Source organism: Anoplopoma fimbria, chromosome 9 (assembly GCF_027596085.1).
Source record: "Anoplopoma fimbria isolate UVic2021 breed Golden Eagle Sablefish chromosome 9, Afim_UVic_2022, whole genome shotgun sequence".
Classification (NCBI taxonomy): Eukaryota; Metazoa; Chordata; class Actinopteri; order Perciformes; family Anoplopomatidae; genus Anoplopoma; species Anoplopoma fimbria.
The window spans coordinates 28683686-28700929 of NC_072457.1; the positions used below are offsets into that span (position 1 = coordinate 28683686).

Here is a 17244-nt window from a genome sequence, read left to right on the forward strand (position 1 = left end):
CTTGTTTTAAAGGAAATTACATTTTCAGACTGTTCTAGCACTATTATTTGCCTCAACCACATAGTCATTTTAGCCACATTACTGATGACTATTAAAAAGAAAAAGGAAATATGTAAATATTTTGTGATGGCGCCAATGATTAACCCTACAATGATGACATGTTATCAAGGTTTATGGTCAAACATATCTTGATATTGTGTCATATCGCCAATCCATGGCATGATCACGGTTCACTCGTACAATAATTGTGCTTTAGTCTGTGCTTTTGGAATGAAATGTGCCAAAATTGGCCCTAGGGTGAAAGCGTTGTGGTTAGTCTTGATGTAAATCTTATCGGAGCACGATAATTTAAATAACAGAAACTTTATTGATATCAAACATCAAATGACCCCAGTCATGGTTAAAATAAAGCAAAGTTTTAGTTCTAGTCTGTTTGGTACTGCATTGTCAAAGAGGTGTTTAAGTCAAACAACATCTGTATAAAAAGCAGTGAAAAAGGACACTGACATGACAGAATGGCGAGGTCATGTCAAAGAGTCATGTTCTTACAACTCTCAGTGGACTGACGGTTGACGTATGGTCCGGGGACGAGGACGCTGTGACCTTTCACGACCCCTTCTTTCCTCAAAGACCTTTTTAATTTTGTGTCAGTTACGTCAATCCTTCGACCTATGACAGGACTTTTACACAATTAGGTGTTTTTTGTGGGGTCATTACGTCTGAATACATGACATAATCGCATAGATTCAGACGGACTCACTCCCACATTCACATGTGAGGAAAAGTGAGATTAGATGTTCCGCTCAGCCTCCTGCTCAGTGGAAACCGTTTCCCCCAAAAATCCCCTGTTTCCTGGTAGAGCCAAGTGGAATGTCTCTGTTCAAAGGCATTTTTAATTTTTCACGGTGGCTGTACCGAGTTTTTTCACTCTTTCCACTGAGAAATGTTTGGAACCGTTACACACCCGGAGATGCCACACACACACACACACACACACACACACACACACACACACACACACACACACACACACACACACACACACACACACACACACACACACACACACACACACACACACACACACACACACACACACACACACACACACACACACGATTCAGTTTGTAGTCCGATAAAGAGGATTTGTGTGTTTATAGTCATTGTAAAGGTTTAGAAGGCGTTCTCTAGGGAACGCAGGCCAGATGTTTGTTCTTCTTCCTGGAAGATTTAGCAATTTTTTTTTTTTTACATGTTTGTCTGTTTTTTTTCCTTCTGGTGACATGTACATCTTTATTACTCTGTTATTAAATGATCCCCAACCCTCTCTCTCCCTCCCCCTCCCCTACAGAATAGTTCGTGATTATCTGAGTGGAGCTCCATTCTCCTCCTACCACGAGTCAATGTACTTCTCTCGCTTCCTGCAGTGGAAATGGTTGGAGAGGTGGGTAGTCACTGCAGATTACAGGCTTGGTGAAGCAGACAAGCAAAACATTCCTTTTCCCCCCAAAAAATGAAACCTGTGATCTTCTTACACACATTCAGTATTCTCCATTGAGGGTTGCATCATTTTCTCCACTTCTTTGTTTGCTAAGGGCAGCACAATGTCTCCTTTAAACTTCCAGCACATATTTAAATTTTTCTTTTTGGAAGGGATCATAATCTCTAAGGAAATAAACTACAGATAATATCGTAGATATGAATTAATATAATTGAATGATGATAACCTTATGTTAATTAATGGCAGAAGAAATGCTCACAACAAATATAGAGAGAGAGAATTGCTCTAAAACACAAAGGTGGTGCAGCCAGTCAGTGTTTTGGTGTGAGGGGTAAATAATTGATGATGCTTTGCATAATGGCTGGCTGTCTGTAGCAGGCTGGGAACAGCAGTCATCAGGGGGGATTAATAATATATTGGAGCATTACGCATGGTCTGATCACTTATTGTATATTATATGTCTCTTTTTGACACTCATAATCATTTCTCTCTTTTCTCTCTTCTCGTCCCTGCAGGCAACCAGTAACCAAAAATACCTTCAGACATTACAGAGTACTAGGAAAAGGTGGATTTGGCGAGGTGAGTGTCACTGTAATAAAAAGTGAAGTTGGAATAAGTTACTATATTTTTGCGACGGATACTGAGCCAACTTTACGTTCCCTTACACAGCAAGTTTGGGAATGAGATGTTAATGATTTAAGTTGCTACACGTAACCTTTAACAGATAGTTAAAGCCTTGCTGTTTATGTCTCCACTCCTTAAATGTTGAGAGGGGAAATCTGTGGTGTGACATATTCACTTCCATTAGTTATACTTTTAAAGTGTGTGTGTGTGTGTGTGTGTGTGTGTGTGTGTGTGTGTGTGTGTGCGCATGTTTTTTTTTTTTTTATATGCATGTGTTTGATTATGTTTCCCTGCTGCTTGTTTTCCAGGTTTGTGCCTGCCAAGTACGTGCCACCGGTAAGATGTACGCCTGTAAAAAGCTGGAAAAGAAACGAGTGAAGAAAAGAAAAGGTGAAGCAATGGCACTAAACGAAAAACGCATTTTAGAAAAAGTTAACAGTAGTTTTGTAGTAAGTACTACCTTTTTCTTATTCAACCTTTCAACAGAATTGTTCCTGTTTTGTCTGTCTGTTTTGAGTGTGCGTTCGTGCGTGCGTGATGTGTGTGAGCATTGTTTGTTGTGGCTCCAGGATCCTGCAAATGAAATTGAATGGTATGTTTGCAAAGGCTGTCGATCAGCTGTTTAAGACAGTTGCTATGACTCAAGTTCTGTTTGTTTAATGACGTCCACGCCAGGTGGACGCGCTTGTGGGTCGCAGTGGAAAGAAACATGGAACTGACATGATATTATTGACCAGTCGCAGCTGACTGCATACAGTTAGCAATGATGCGAGCAAAGGTCAACAAGTTCAGCTAACCAGCTTGTATGAACAGCAGCAATCAAAACCAAATGCAAATTCATTTTGGTTACCAACCTGCGATTTTGCCTGAGCAAACAAGCCACATTTGATTTCATTTGGAGCATCCTGTAAGCCTTTTAATTATCTGTGAATGTATTTTACATTTTGATATCTGTTTTACTGCCATATGAAGTTTTTTATATGCTCTTCATGCTGTGGTGTTTTAAGAGGTGCATGTCAAGGATTGTGAGGAAAAACAACACACAAGCCTCTAAACCTTTACTTTCTACTTCACGCATCTTTTAACGTTCCGATTTTAACTTTGTGTGTAGGGTGACATCATCATTGTATTCAGGCTAAAACACACTCGGCTGAAAACTAAACCAAGGTACATGATTAGAGTAACGACTTCCTCAATCCTATTACTAGTGACCCTCAAAACTGAGTCCGAGTCCATCTAGTTTCCTATATGTGTCTAGAGGTCCTCGTAACTTGAGCTCATTTTGGGCCAAATCAATTAATGGACATGGTTTTAACAAAACACATCTATAATCAACTGAAATGTTCAGTAACCAGAGCGTTGCATTCAAGGAACTGTCCGATTACAAAGATAATTCTGAGAAGCACCAATCTGTAGAGCAATATGAAGTCCCACCGTTGGGAAATAATATTAAAACTGCTCTTCCTGGTCGTCCAACTAAACTAAACAACTTGTACATAAGTTAATTTGTAAATTCCTGTATGGTGCTTTCGTTACAAAAATGCTGAAAAAGTAAAGAGGACTTTAATATCTTAAAAAGACACTAACTCGCTCCATGAGTTCATTGTGTTTTCTCCAACTGCTGTGAATTTTGTGGAACTGTACGTCACCATCTGAGTTACATAACCGAACAACAGCATGTAGATGAGAACATGACAGTGTCCTGCTCGTGTACCAGCCATAAATTAATAAATAGATCATTACCACTGTACCAGCACGCCTCACGCTCTCAATGGTGGCGTAGCTCTTGGCTGATTTTCCTGTGGAGGATTTTTATAAATTGAGCCATAGTCATGAGTAAGCCTTGTTTTTTTGGATCGCCCAGTTATACCGAGCCTGAGCGCCTTCAGACAGCTTTTCATTTCTTCCGTTCTGTACCAAAGTACTGAAGGGCAGAAATGTACAATTAACAGTCCGTCAACATGTAAGAGGATATATTATAGGCAAAGTTCAAGACCTTAAAAGGAGAGGGCAGTAATGTCATGTGACAAGAATAACCTTCAATGTTTAAGTTATGTTCATTTCATTTCTAAGGTGGCAGTGCCTGAAATACAATTCAAATAAGGAAGATTGACTTTATTAACTGATAAAATATGAGTAGGATGAGTAGACATTTGTCAAATTTCAAAATATGCATCATCTTCACTCTTCTCTACCTCTCACTGTGTGCATGTGCTGCAGTAGATGTATTCCTGCTGTCTGTTTTTTTCTTTTTTTTACTCTGCTATCAACACTCCCTGTTTATAAAAATGTAAATGTCTGAATTTTCTATCCTGCTTGACATCAGGAGTCAAGCGCAGCTGGAAAATTAGTAATGTGTGCTTCTCTTTCCATTCCGTCCAACTGTACGCACAAAAACTTCTCAGGTGCTCCGGCAGGAAAAGAAAACTTAGCTTTGGCTCAGTTTTGTGTTTCTCTTAAAAAAAATGATTGTTCCAAAGACAAGAAAATTACAGCGAGTCCTCTTTTAACATTCTTGGAACATTGCGAGGAATGGCTGGAGGGATACGCATGTTCATTTCTGCTGTGTGCAATGTATATTTGTACATACTGTCCAACATGGTGTTCTACTATTTAATTGTACAGAGCAGAGATATTGATCTGTAGAACAGTAAGCTGCACTGTAAGGAAGCAGAGCCACAAAGCCTCTCCATGGTCTCCATTTGAAGCGAACTGTTTTGTGGAATTGTACTACGTTTTTTGGATTAGTCTGTTTCTGTTGCAGCGTGAGCCGTGTTGCTCGTCCTTGTTTTGAGTGAGTCATGGCAGAAAAAGCATGTGTATTGGCATGCATATGTGTGCCGCATACACACACACACATACACAAACACACACACACATACACACGCACACAGAGGCTGGAGTGGGCTTGTTACAGAACCTCAGACTTGCAGCTCTTGTCACCTGGGATTGGCACATGATTCTGTGTGTGTGAGTGTGTGTGTTTGTGTGTATGTGTGTGTTAGTGTTCATTCTCTGTGCTGCAGGCAGAACTGATGACTCTTCATGTGCCTCTCTACCTATGAGAGCAGGTCTGTTGCCTAGCAACACTGACCAAACAGCAGTAGCAAGGAGGAAGAGTCAAGTGCTCTCTCAAACCCCTCATTTCTCTCTCTCTCTCTTTCTCTCTGGCGCTATTCCTCTTTACTTTTTTTTTATCAGTGCATCATACTATTAGTCAATACGTACCGCTAGCTTACTGTATGTTTTAACCAATAACCCATCCACATATTCAGTGTGTGGGTGTGCGTATATTTCTGTATGTGAGGCAGAGAGCAGGATGGCCCTGTTCTTCAGTCTGCAGCAGGTGAGACTGAGGGAAAGCTTACTCGCTCTGATGCTGAATTGGTTGACTGTAATTTAACGATTTAAAATTCTATCTCATTGGCACCGGTATCAAACAACGTTTTTTTCCCCAAGATAATATGTCAGTCTTCTAATTTAATGTTGTCTTAAAACACACTTCCTAGAGTATCATTTTATTAAAGGTATGCCATAGGGCTGGACGATATATATTGATATTATATTGATATTATATTGTGATACGAGACTAGATGTCGGCGTAGATTATATATATCTTAATGAGTGTCTTCTTTTCCTGGTTTTAAAGGCTGCACTACAGTAAAGTCATGTAATGTACAGACTGTTCTAGCTGCACTATCATTTGCCTTTAGTCACTTACTATATATATCCACATTACTGACAATTACTTATCAGAAATTTCATATTTTCTGAAAGCACCAATAATCAAACCCTACAATATCGTCCTAATATTGAGGTATAAAATATCTTGATATTTGATTTTTCCACACAGTGAGGCATGCAGCTTATTAATTTAACACTGTTATCAAGTCGGTACTCGGTATCTGCCGATACTCACAGCCCGGGCATCGCTATGGGGACTGAAAAAGTCGCATCAGGGCCTCCCTAATTTAAATATCTGATCAAAGAACAAGTAAAGACTTTCACTGCCTGTCCTGTCCTTTACCTGAGCAGATTAAACTACAGAGGAATGTTTAGTGAAGTTACCATCTAAAGTCATTCCAGTTAGCCGATTGTCAGGTTCTCTTCACTTCTGTGATTTTATTGCATAAATTAGCATAGAAGTCATGCACTGGTGAACATTTTGATTGCACAATTGAAATACTTTAAGCTTCTTTCATTATTGGGAAGCTTTGTGGATTCAGAATTATTTTTGTGTTTAATACGTTTTAAAGACAATACTGACACCAAGCCCACTGTGAGAGACATATTTTTTGCTCTGACATGTAGATGTGTGTGTGTTCGTTTAGGTAGTGTGTGTGTGTGTGTGTGTGTGTGTGTGTGTGTGTGTGTGTGTGTGTGTGTGTGTGTGTGTGTGTGTGTGTGTGTGTGTGTGTGTGTGTGTGTGTGTGTGTGTGTGTGTGTGTGTGTGTGGTGTGTGTGTGGTCCATTTGGCCCATGAGAGTTTTACCCGTCCCCTATTTCGGTCCGTCTTTAACTACGTAGTCCAGAGCAGATGGGATTCCTCCCGATGGCAGCAACATCCTGCTTGTCCTCAGCACACACACACACACACACTGTACCCTGTGTGTCACTGACCCACAGGGGGGAGAGGAAGGAGGATGGGAGAGTAGGGGAGGCTGGTGGGAATGAAGAGAGAGAAGAGAGATGGATGGTGGGATTAGAGGGAAAGCACACGAGGCGATGGAGTAAGAAGTGGAGAGGAAGCTTCTGTTTTTTTCCGTATCTGTGATAAAGCTGTCTTTGTTTCTCTTTGTGTACATTCCTGACATGGATGATTATTTGGGGCATTGAATAAACCAAATGTAACAAACATGTTCCTCTAGCCACCCTGTCTCTTACCATTGCTCTCCCCTCTTCCTCCTCCTCCTCCCCCCTTTCTCTCTTCTGCACCGACTCCTTGACTGGCTCTTCACCTCCCTCGTTACCACTTCCCCCCAAATTTGCCTCCCTCTCCAGGTTAGTCTAGCATATGCCTATGAGACCAAGGATGCGCTGTGCCTGGTGTTGACCATAATGAACGGCGGTGACTTAAAGTTTCACATCTACAACATGGGCAACTCAGGCTTCGACGAGCAGAGGGCCATCTTCTATGCTGCTGAGATCTGCTGTGGCCTTGAGGACCTGCACCGTGAGAGGATAGTCTACAGGTTAGACCACATGGGGGGGCAGAAACTGTTTTGGGGCAGGTGTAGATGGGTAACTACTTTAAGAAGATTAAAGCAATACATTTTTGTTTTTACTTCTGTTTTAGAAGATTATAACGTATTGTAGGCGGGCCATCTTTCTTAGAGCGTAGTGGATTAAGGACATCTTTTCAGGGGTATTTTGAGGATCTCTGTCTCTGAGGACCTTTTGAGGTTTACAGTCCCAGAACAACATTATGTAAACTTGTGGTTTTACTAGATAATTCCTCTACAACTGGATAAATGTCCTGGCCTTTTAAAGGAACACTCCAGCGACTTTACAAAGGAAGTTCAGTTTACTTGTCATGAGAAGCACCTCTCAACCATTAGAAACGGATGCATGATGTCTTTTATCTCTGAGAGGAGCTTTCTAGAGTTTGAGAGAATAACCCAGAAGATGTCACAGTGATGTCATCAGGGTTATCTTGAACGAGGCTTGAGACTTTTTGACAGAAAGTCTGCTTTACAAAATGGGAATGTGGAGTTTGAAATAAGTGGGTTTTTACCAGGCAGTGAGGGTGCAAAGTCGCTACCCAGTTGCATCATGGGAGATTTTGAATCATGACCATTAGGATATCTCAGCCTCTGCTGCTTTTTTTTTTTATTAACCATAGCTTTACTTGTTTAGTTTTTTTGTTTGCACTACACTCTATGCTGCTGTTAATCCTGTACATTTCCCCAGCTCTGGTGTTATGAAGAGATATGCTCCATAAGAGTCTTTGCAGTCATGTTTGATTTGAACTAGTGTACATGGAAAGTCCTGGATGATGAAGTGTCACTGAATTCATTCAGTGCTGATTTCTCTGAGGTGTCATGCACCTGTCACACTCATCGGAACCTCGGAGTAATGCTAATGTAAACACTGGTGTTCTTGGTGGACGCGTGCACTCGCATAGACACGTCCCATGTAGTCATATAAACACAGTGTTCCTTGATCTTGGCATGCGTTACAGTAGACGTCACAGTTGGCATTGTGGTTGAGCTTGGCAATGGTTAGTAGACCCTCACAGTTTTCAAATAGTTTCGTTGTTATAAGAAATTTGATATTTTTTTATTACACTTGTGAAAAAGTTAGGTAAGACAATGATTTGGCAAAAAAAAAAGGGTTAAAATAAAGTAAAATATATTTGTGGAGAGTGAATTGAAAGAAGACTCGGAATAGGGAATAACTAGTAAATAAATTCTGAGATGAGATTTATAAAAATAAACTGACTTAAGGAGCCTAAAATTCATCTGTTGTACCACTTTTGAAAACATGAACATAGCTCATTACAACACAACGCATGATAACAAATAAGGCAAATAACAATATGTGTGCAGATAAGCCATCTATTAATCCACATGAAATATAACAGGCAATAAAAGACAATGAAATGTCAACAACGCGACAAGTTAATAAAGGCTACAAATATTTATCCAGGATTTTTATTGTCAAATCTTCAAATATAATTACTATTTTTATACAAGCATTAAATCAACTGAATGTGTCCTTAACATGTTTTTTTTTTCCTGCAGGGATTTGAAACCTGAAAACATCCTTCTGGATGATCGTGGTACGTTCCATTTTTTTTTGTTCCTCTTTTTATGTAACCCAACACCTCACAAGCTACAAGACACACGTGAGCAGTTTATTACTAGTCCACAATATAATGTGCACGTACAGCAGCAGAATGTCTCTCACAGGCTGGAAAGTCATCTCTTGAAGTTCTTCAGTTCACACTCTCTCCTCCTCCTCTGAGTCATACTCCCATATCGTCTATTCTCTGTAACATGGTCTTTTCTTGAAATAGAGGAATCTCCTTCATCTATCTCTTACGCTCGTACTTTTTTGTATTCTCTTTCTTTCTCTCTTTTATCATAAAAGATAATTTTAGTGTAACATGAGTATTCAGAACTCTGTGGCTATAATCTTTGTGCTCTTGATATCTAGAAAAATAAATGTTTTGCACTGCAGAGTTCATTTTATTAAAGTATGTACATTTAACATGATCTTAGTTCATTTATTAATCTCTGGTTCGTTTTCAGGACACATCCGAATTTCAGACTTGGGCCTTGCTGTTCAAATCCCTGAAGGAGAGACGATACGAGGGAGAGTGGGCACCGTTGGATACATGGGTAAGAGTTTGGTTAACTCTGAAACCCTCTTCTACCTCCTCAAGCCTTCATCCTTCTTTACCAAAACCACTGCAATCAACTTCTCTGTTCCACTTGATTCAGATTGTAAACCCCTCGGTCAGGTTTCCTGTTTGCCACTTAAACTGACCTCTCTTCTCTCACTCCTCATCCCCTCTCCCCTCCCTCAGCTCCCGAGGTGATCCAGAACGAGAGCTACAACTTCAGCCCGGACTGGTGGGGGCTGGGCTGCCTGGTCTTTGAGATGATTCAGGGCCAGTCGCCCTTCCGCAAGCGCAAGGAGCGTGTCAAGCGGGAGGAGGTGGACAGACGAGTGCGCGAGGACCAGGAGGAGTACTCCGATAAGTTCGCAGAGGAGGCGAAGGACATCTGCAGACAGGTGAGAGAGAGAGGAGATGGAGGGGACATGGGATGAGGAAAAGGGTGGAGGAGGAGGAAAGAGGACAAAGGGAGGAGAGCACATTAACACATTTCATTGAGACTTGTGGCGAATGAGGACACGGATGGATGTAGCTGAGACGAGAGAGGAACATGGTGATGGATTTCAGATCTGTAAAAGAACGAAACTTCAATTTCTTGTCTTGATAAATTACATGAACAGGTTTATATTACTGCAATAACTGCCTTTATTAATATAATAAGTAGGCGTGGCCTCAATAGGTGAGCACCTTTTATTTTCTGCCACTCACTCAGTAGACACGGTGACGCATGAAAAGCAGAAGTTGCACAGTGAGACATAAGAAGTTTTAGTTTGACTGGCAGTATTTCATTGCAAAGACCATGATGTCTTTTCCTGTTTTGGGAAACCTTATTTCTGAACAAATTCAGTTTAAACCTATATATAGTTTTCTGACACTCTGATGCACTAGAACAGGCTGTAAACAAGACTGACAAATCATCACCTTTCGAAAGATAGAAAAAAACTGTTTCATATTTACACATCAAATATATTTATTTGGTATCCAGCTGATTGGTGCTGGATACCAAACAATATGTGTTTATCAGGGTTGAAAACAGTGCAGATGAGATCAGTGAGACTAAATCCAAATTGTAAATTTGTGAGTCGTAACACAATGAGTTGAAAGGCGCTAAATTGCTCTGCAGAATTAATAATTCACCCTGTAAAAATATGGATTAGTGGAACTTTAGGGAGATATCAGTTGTTTATTTTATTTAACTTGCAGCTTTCCCGTCTGCCTTCCACAATCGAACCATTTCTGCCAGAGAGAGCCAATGTGCTACTTTGCCTCTGAGCAGGAGGGGAAGGGATAGGACGAGGATTTGTGTGACGCGGTGGAACATTATGACCCGAGGTTCAGCAATATCATAATCTACCCAGGGAGAGGAGGGGTGTGGAGGGGGGTTGATAGGTTTCAGCAAGAAATGGGAGAAAGATAATAAGGAAGAGGAGAGTATGCTGGGGGGGGGTTATTACCACAGCTGAAAATAGACCAGTGATCCACGTTGTTGAGAGCAGAAAGTGAGAGTCTGCTTTGAACTCTGGTGTAAACCGGGAAAGAGTTACGCACAAACAAGAGAACCAATCGGGAACTGGAGAGAGAAAGAAGCGTGGTGAAAAAGTGAGAAGCCATTGGCCCGTTGATTGTGAAAGACACCCGCTTCTGGGTGACAACAGGGGCCAGTGAGAGTGTCCACTGGTAGCCAAACCACTAAACAGCACTCATCCACTTCATGAGCCCGCTGCACTGTAGGTGGTGCGGTGGTAATATTACCCAGAGGCGCTCTCTAATTCTATCCATGATGGTGCTGCATTAACCCCTGAGTGCATGGATTTGTATGGGTCTTTTTCAGATTACATTGGGTCAGATACATAGAGGCACGAGGATTACATGCAAACTACAACCATGTGTGTGTTTTGTATACATCAAACTAGAGGTTAGGTTATGATTGAGGAATCCGGCTTAAATAGAGGTTTGGTTCATATTTGAAAGTACATAAAGCCATCATTTATCTTCCACTCTATTTGGGCTAACATTACGCACATCTTCAGAGAGTTGTACTGTTTAAACCTCTCGTTCCTCTTCCTCCTGCTGCGTGTCAGCTCCTGTCTAAGGACCCCAAGGAGCGACTGGGCTGTCAGGGTCGAGGGGCCATAGAGGTGAAGCAGCACCCCATCTTCAGAAACATCAACTTCAAACGGCTGGAGGCCAACATGCTGGACCCTCCCTTCAGCCCTGATGTAAGAACACACACACACACACACACACACACACACACACACACACGCACTCAAACAGTGTGCATACAGGCTTGAGTCACAGCTTGTAGTCTAAAACCTCAGCAAGCAGCGTATCAGCATACAGGAAATACCATTGTAACAAATAAACAAACACTTACAGTATAGGCTAGTTATCATAGTGATAAAAGCAGAGTTTCCCTGTAAACGAATCCCTCCAGTGGAGCTTGTGAACAGTAGATGGCTGTGGTAACTCAACCAAAAACACTGTTTGCTTGTTCTGTGTGCTGCACTCATAGATTTTTGCCTACAATAACAGAGCTGTTCATGGAGAGAATCAATACATTTTCCGTGTCATAAATAGCCTGAGTGAGGGAGAGGGACTGGCTTTAGGGGTCAAATCAATAGTTGAAAATAGATAGTGCTATCTGCGTTTCTATTTTGGGTGATTCAGGTCAGTAGGGCCTCGCTAAGGACAACAGAGCAGCAAAGAGACGTTATTAAAATAACCATCTGAATTATTTCAGGATTAGTATCCACGTCCTCCTTTCATCCAAAATAAATGCACCTTTTCACACTGTCTCTCTCTCTCTCTCTCTCTCTCTCTCTCTCTCTCTCTCTCTCTCTCTCTCTCTCAGCCTCGGGCCGTTTACTGTAAAGACGTCCTGGACATTGAGCAGTTCTCCACTGTCAAAGGGGTGAACCTTGACCCCACTGATGACGACTTCTACCACAAGTTTGTCACAGGCAGTGTCTCCATCCCGTGGCAGAACGAGGTACTGCTGGCTGATGATGTCATCGTTCAGTAGCACAACCGACACATAATACGCAGTACAGCACTGGTGACAGAGAAACACCTGTATTAAAGAAGATTAACTTTCTTTAAAGGACATTTTCATTTCCACGTCTATACTTGTATTTTGGGTTTCGACCAGAACATATTAACATGCTTCAATGTTCAAAAAACTCTTTATTGTTTCTCACACTGTCAGTCTGAATATACCTGTATTCACCCTCTGGCTCAAAAGCTCTGGTTTAGCGTGTTTCAACAGAATTGTGTTGCTAAGCAACAGCTTGGGTCCATATTTACGTCTTCAGCTGATATTATTCACATACACCGCAACTGGAAATAATCTGGGACACATTTATAATGTTTACGTTTAAAACTGTGAATTTGTTTATACTTTGTATAGTTGTGACATCACACGGCTCGTTTTAAGGCTCAGCTTCTGAATACAGACTGTGTATTTCTCCATGGATGGAGGGTTTTAATTCTTTCACAGTATTTATATAGCAATTACACCTGCCTTATATTTAAAAACGACGCACAAAAAACTCACTTTTCACAATGTGGGACCTTTAAGAGTGACGTACAAGGATAAATCTGTGTAAAAGCTTTTTAATGTCAATTAGCCATTGCTTGTGAATGAGTCAAGTTTTTCAATATGTATGAGCCGCGGTGTGGAGGTGTCCATTTACATCCTAAATGCTCAATCCAGATAGACACTTGAACAGCTACCTGTAGAGAGGGTTGTGTTATAAATAAACGGCCCCCTCCCTTACGCTGACGCACAGGCCTTTTGTAGAGCCGAACTCCCTAGGAAGTGAAAGTCATCAGGACGGATAACTCAACCTCTCGTCCTTTTGCAGATGATCGAGATGGAGTGCTTCAAAGAAATCAACGTCTACGAGACTGACGGGACGCTGTGCTCAGACCTGGACGTGAATCGGCCCAATCCTCCACCAAAGAGAGGCTTCTTCTACCGCCTGTTCAGAAGAGAGGCAAGTGCTAGTGCTCCGGCAACTGTCCGAGGGGGTGGGGGCTAAGGTACTTCTTCTCTTCCTTCCTTCCTTCCTTCCTTCCTTCCTTCCTTCCTTCCTTCCTTCCTTCCTTCCTTCCTTCCTTCCTTCCAGGCCTTGCCCAAACTCAACATTTGAAAACATTACCTCCCTGAACCTTGAATCATTTTGTTGTTTCCAGTTCTGTCATCCTTAGTTTAAGTTGGAATAAGGCCTCTCTCTTTGCTTTTCTTTCTCTGCATATTCTCTTCTGTATGTGTTGCTGTGCCACGTTGTCTCAAACATGAGGAGTCTTGTCCTGAGAGAAACTGGTTTTTGGTTGCGGGAAGACTTAATATTACCTTAACTCTTACTCTGGAACTGTCAATATGCTCATTTCATCTGAGTCATCTTAAATGATCAACATGTTCTCCCAGCAATAAGCTGTAAGGCAGCAGTGAGTGCCTCGTGTGTATTTTTCACCCTGTGCTTTGCCTCTCAGGGTACATACAGTCATCTTTATCTTGTTGTTGGGGCTGTATTTAAATATTAACAATTAAAGATTAGTTCGTAAAGATGCAAATAAACATTTTCAGATCTCTATCAAGGAAACAGCCTATCATTTTAAGTAGGGATCATTAAAAAAAACTGATTTACATATCATGTTTAGTTTTTTTTATATATAGGAAGCACAATATAATGACCTACACCCTTGCTTTAGTTGCATTTGTTATTTTATCTTCTAACCTGACCATAGGTGTGTATGTGCGCGCGCAGGTGTGTGTGCTGGAAATACTTCTTGTGATGTGATGAAGTCAAGGTCGGCGTTTCAGGAGAATGTGACCTCATCCTGCACATGTGAGATGAGGAAGTGATGAAAGTTGCTAATGTTGGTGGTATGTCTTCACTTCTGGTCCTTCCCAGGTCTGTTTTAAGAGCGGTTACAGTGACGACGAGATCGAGGAGCCCTCGCGACTTTAAACCACTCCCTCCACCTGCCCCCCCCCCCTCCTCCTCCTCCTCCTCCCTCCTCCTCCTCCTCCTCCTCCCACCCTTCGCCGCTGAACTTCACCACAAACTCCAAACCGAGCTCAAATCTTAGGAACTCAGTGAATGTTGACCTGTATTTATGAGCTGTATTAAAAGTGTATTATAATTAAAGAAAAAAGTATGAGTTTAAAGATTTTGTACATTTGTACTTGAATTTATGTCTAGATGTATATTTTCACTAAAGGTTGTATTGTACAAAAAGCCATAAAAGTACCACTTGAATGCATACATTACGTTTTGATTTCCTTTTTTTTTTTTTTTTTCTTTTGGAGTGAGTATGGATAATGTGTATAGGGGAGTTTTCTTTTCTTTTTTTAAGAAGCACAGTACCAGTAGTTTTTTGTTTAGTTTTATTTTTTCTCAATGTAGCATAAGGCTTTTTTGTTTTTACATTTGCTGTATGTTTGTCATTGATTTGGTCAACATGACGTGTTGTTAGCACATCAGACTCACCCAGTTCCCAAACTAACCCTTGTCCTCTGAACCCCTCAGGGCTCAGGTAGATCTGAGTGACTTGAGGGGGGGAATAAATCCAGTCCAGCATTGATGTATTGATGCCATGTTCGACCTGACCCTTTTGATTAAAACTGGTTTTAAAGTGATAAGTCCTCCCCTCAGCCCAGTCAGTTAGGTTGTACTGGACATGTGTAGTAAAATGTCTTCTAGGTGCCTCTACCAACTTTATTTTAGCAGAGATGGCATTGATTTATTTCTGACAATCCTGTAGGCAGCAAGTGCAACAACTAGTATATCTGAAGTTAATATTACGAAGACTTTTTTTTTCTGTAAAAGAAGGTCTGATAATTATCATTCCTGTTTTTCAAAAATCTCTAATGAGCTACTAAATGGCTCAAATCTATAATTTCCGATGTCCGGCTGTGTTTCCTTCGGGAGAACATCTGTTTAGTTAAAGTCTGTTACATTATTCACTCAGGCAAAACATGTCTTTTTGTTGTCTTTATTCCTCATCCTTTTTGTTTTTACGGCTTCTTTTGTTGGACTACCTGGCTTTTCTTTGTTTTGTTTTTCCTCACATGTCCGGTTATTGTTATAAACCTGCTTCAATCCTTTACCTTAAAACATCCTAGTAATTTGCCACCCATAGTTTCAGTGTACCAGAAAGCCAAGTGGAGTTGATGATGATGATGATGATGATGGTGGTGGTGGTGGCATTGTAAGAAATCGGATCTGTGTACAGGAACATTTGTCCACTTGCAGAGCCACAGTTGCTGTGCACTTTTGTTTCATCTTAGACAAAGTGTTTACTTCCAAATCAACAAGTCGTGAACAAATTCATTTTCTGCACATTTTTCAGCAAGTTCTAATTGTTTTTTCTCATTGTCGTTTTGCTTTTGAAATGTGCTTTTAAGGCAGTTGCTGTTTACTCCCCATCACCTGTTTTAATGCTGTGAATACCCAATCTGGACGTGTGTGTGTGTGTGTGTGTGTGTGTGTGTGTGTGTGTGTGTGTGTGTGTGTGTGTGTGTGTGTGTGTGTGTGTGTGTGTGTGTGTGTGTGTGTGTGTGTGTGTGTGTGTGTGTGTGTGTGTGTGTGTGTGTGTGTGTCATTGTATGCAAATGCAGCTTCTGTTCAACCTTATGCATTGAAGTACAACAATACAATAGTTATAAAATCATGTAGGGACTTGAATGTCACTCATTTGAATTTTAAACCATTCAAGACTTTACATTTGAAATGGTACACATATAATTCCCCATCCTGACATCTAATTTGGAGAGTTGTTCTAAAACCTTTGTCCCCTGTTGCACATTCCATTGTCAAAAATCAGGAATAGTATGCGTGCATCTGTTGCTGGCTCGTCATCACATGAGTTTCTGAGTGTCTTTGTTATTATTTTTTTTGTTGCTCTCAGGCACATTTTGAAGCTGATTTCTCTTGCCTATGTAGATTTTAGCCTTTTAGCTCTTTAGCCTCAAAAACCTTGTAAATGATGTATTTCTAACATGTAACTAACACACATTCACTCACTCTCACAGGGAAACTAAACTGTGTTCGCCACCCATGCCTCTGTCATTGTTTGAACTTTGCTCCTATACCATCCATATAGCAGTAAAGTGTTTAGTTTTATTGCACTATGGTGTGTTTTGACAATGACTATAGGAAGTGTCTTTTTTTTGCCAATGATACCAAAAGCAACATCGAGTAAATCCAACTTGTCTTGCTGTCTGAAAAATTTACTGAAGAAAGACTGACAGCCTTTATTGTATGTGCCAATAACCAAGTTAAGTTCTGACATCCCGCCTTTTTTTCAGCCTCTTTTCTATCATTCCGTCCATTCTGAGAGAAATTCCTTCACATAAAGGAACTTTAAACAGCTCAACAGTTTTGAATGTCCGCACTAAGTGCATTGTAATGCCTGTTTTAGAAAAATACATATGTTTTATTACTCAAGCATGTATTGGTTTGTAATACTTCAGGTTCCTTGTATATGTAAATGATGACCTTCTAGTGCCAACATATCTCACTGGTATCTGAGGACAACTTTATAAATGGCAAGGTGACCAGCTGAGTTTAGCCCCCGTTTGAATGCACAACATGCGCTCCTTCTCTCCTGCCTTCCTCCAAGGCGATGATGGCGAATCTCCCCCTGAATCTGGGATGGAGCTCACCAGCAACGTTTAGAAGTGAGAGATCCTCAGTTCCTTGATGTCACTTGAGTCTAGTTTTGGGAAAACCACCGATTTAAATGCCTGGGGGTTCTCCAGGGTTTC

General features: G+C 40.9%; 1 protein-coding gene across 2 annotated transcripts in view; it reads left to right on the plus strand.

The window, feature by feature from the left end:
- Window positions 1-14483, plus strand: part of grk4 (G protein-coupled receptor kinase 4) — a 37732-nt gene extending 23249 nt beyond the window's left edge. The window contains exons 6-16 of one of the 2 annotated variants that reach the window (XM_054604127.1): window positions 1352-1444; window positions 2017-2080; window positions 2434-2574; window positions 7127-7317; window positions 8869-8906; window positions 9379-9468; window positions 9657-9865; window positions 11549-11686; window positions 12322-12459; window positions 13334-13465; window positions 14387-14483. In XM_054604127.1, coding sequence (XP_054460102.1) covers window positions 1352-1444; window positions 2017-2080; window positions 2434-2574; window positions 7127-7317; window positions 8869-8906; window positions 9379-9468; window positions 9657-9865; window positions 11549-11686; window positions 12322-12459; window positions 13334-13465; window positions 14387-14443 — 1291 coding nt within the window. In that variant the 3' untranslated portion in view covers window positions 14444-14483. Of the gene's footprint in view, window positions 1-1351; window positions 1445-2016; window positions 2081-2433; window positions 2575-7126; window positions 7318-8868; window positions 8907-9378; window positions 9469-9656; window positions 9866-11548; window positions 11687-12321; window positions 12460-13333; window positions 13512-14386 lie in introns of both variants that reach the window. The other variant, XM_054604128.1, reaches the window with a different exon arrangement.
- The last annotated feature ends 2761 nt before the right edge of the window (window positions 14484-17244 follow it).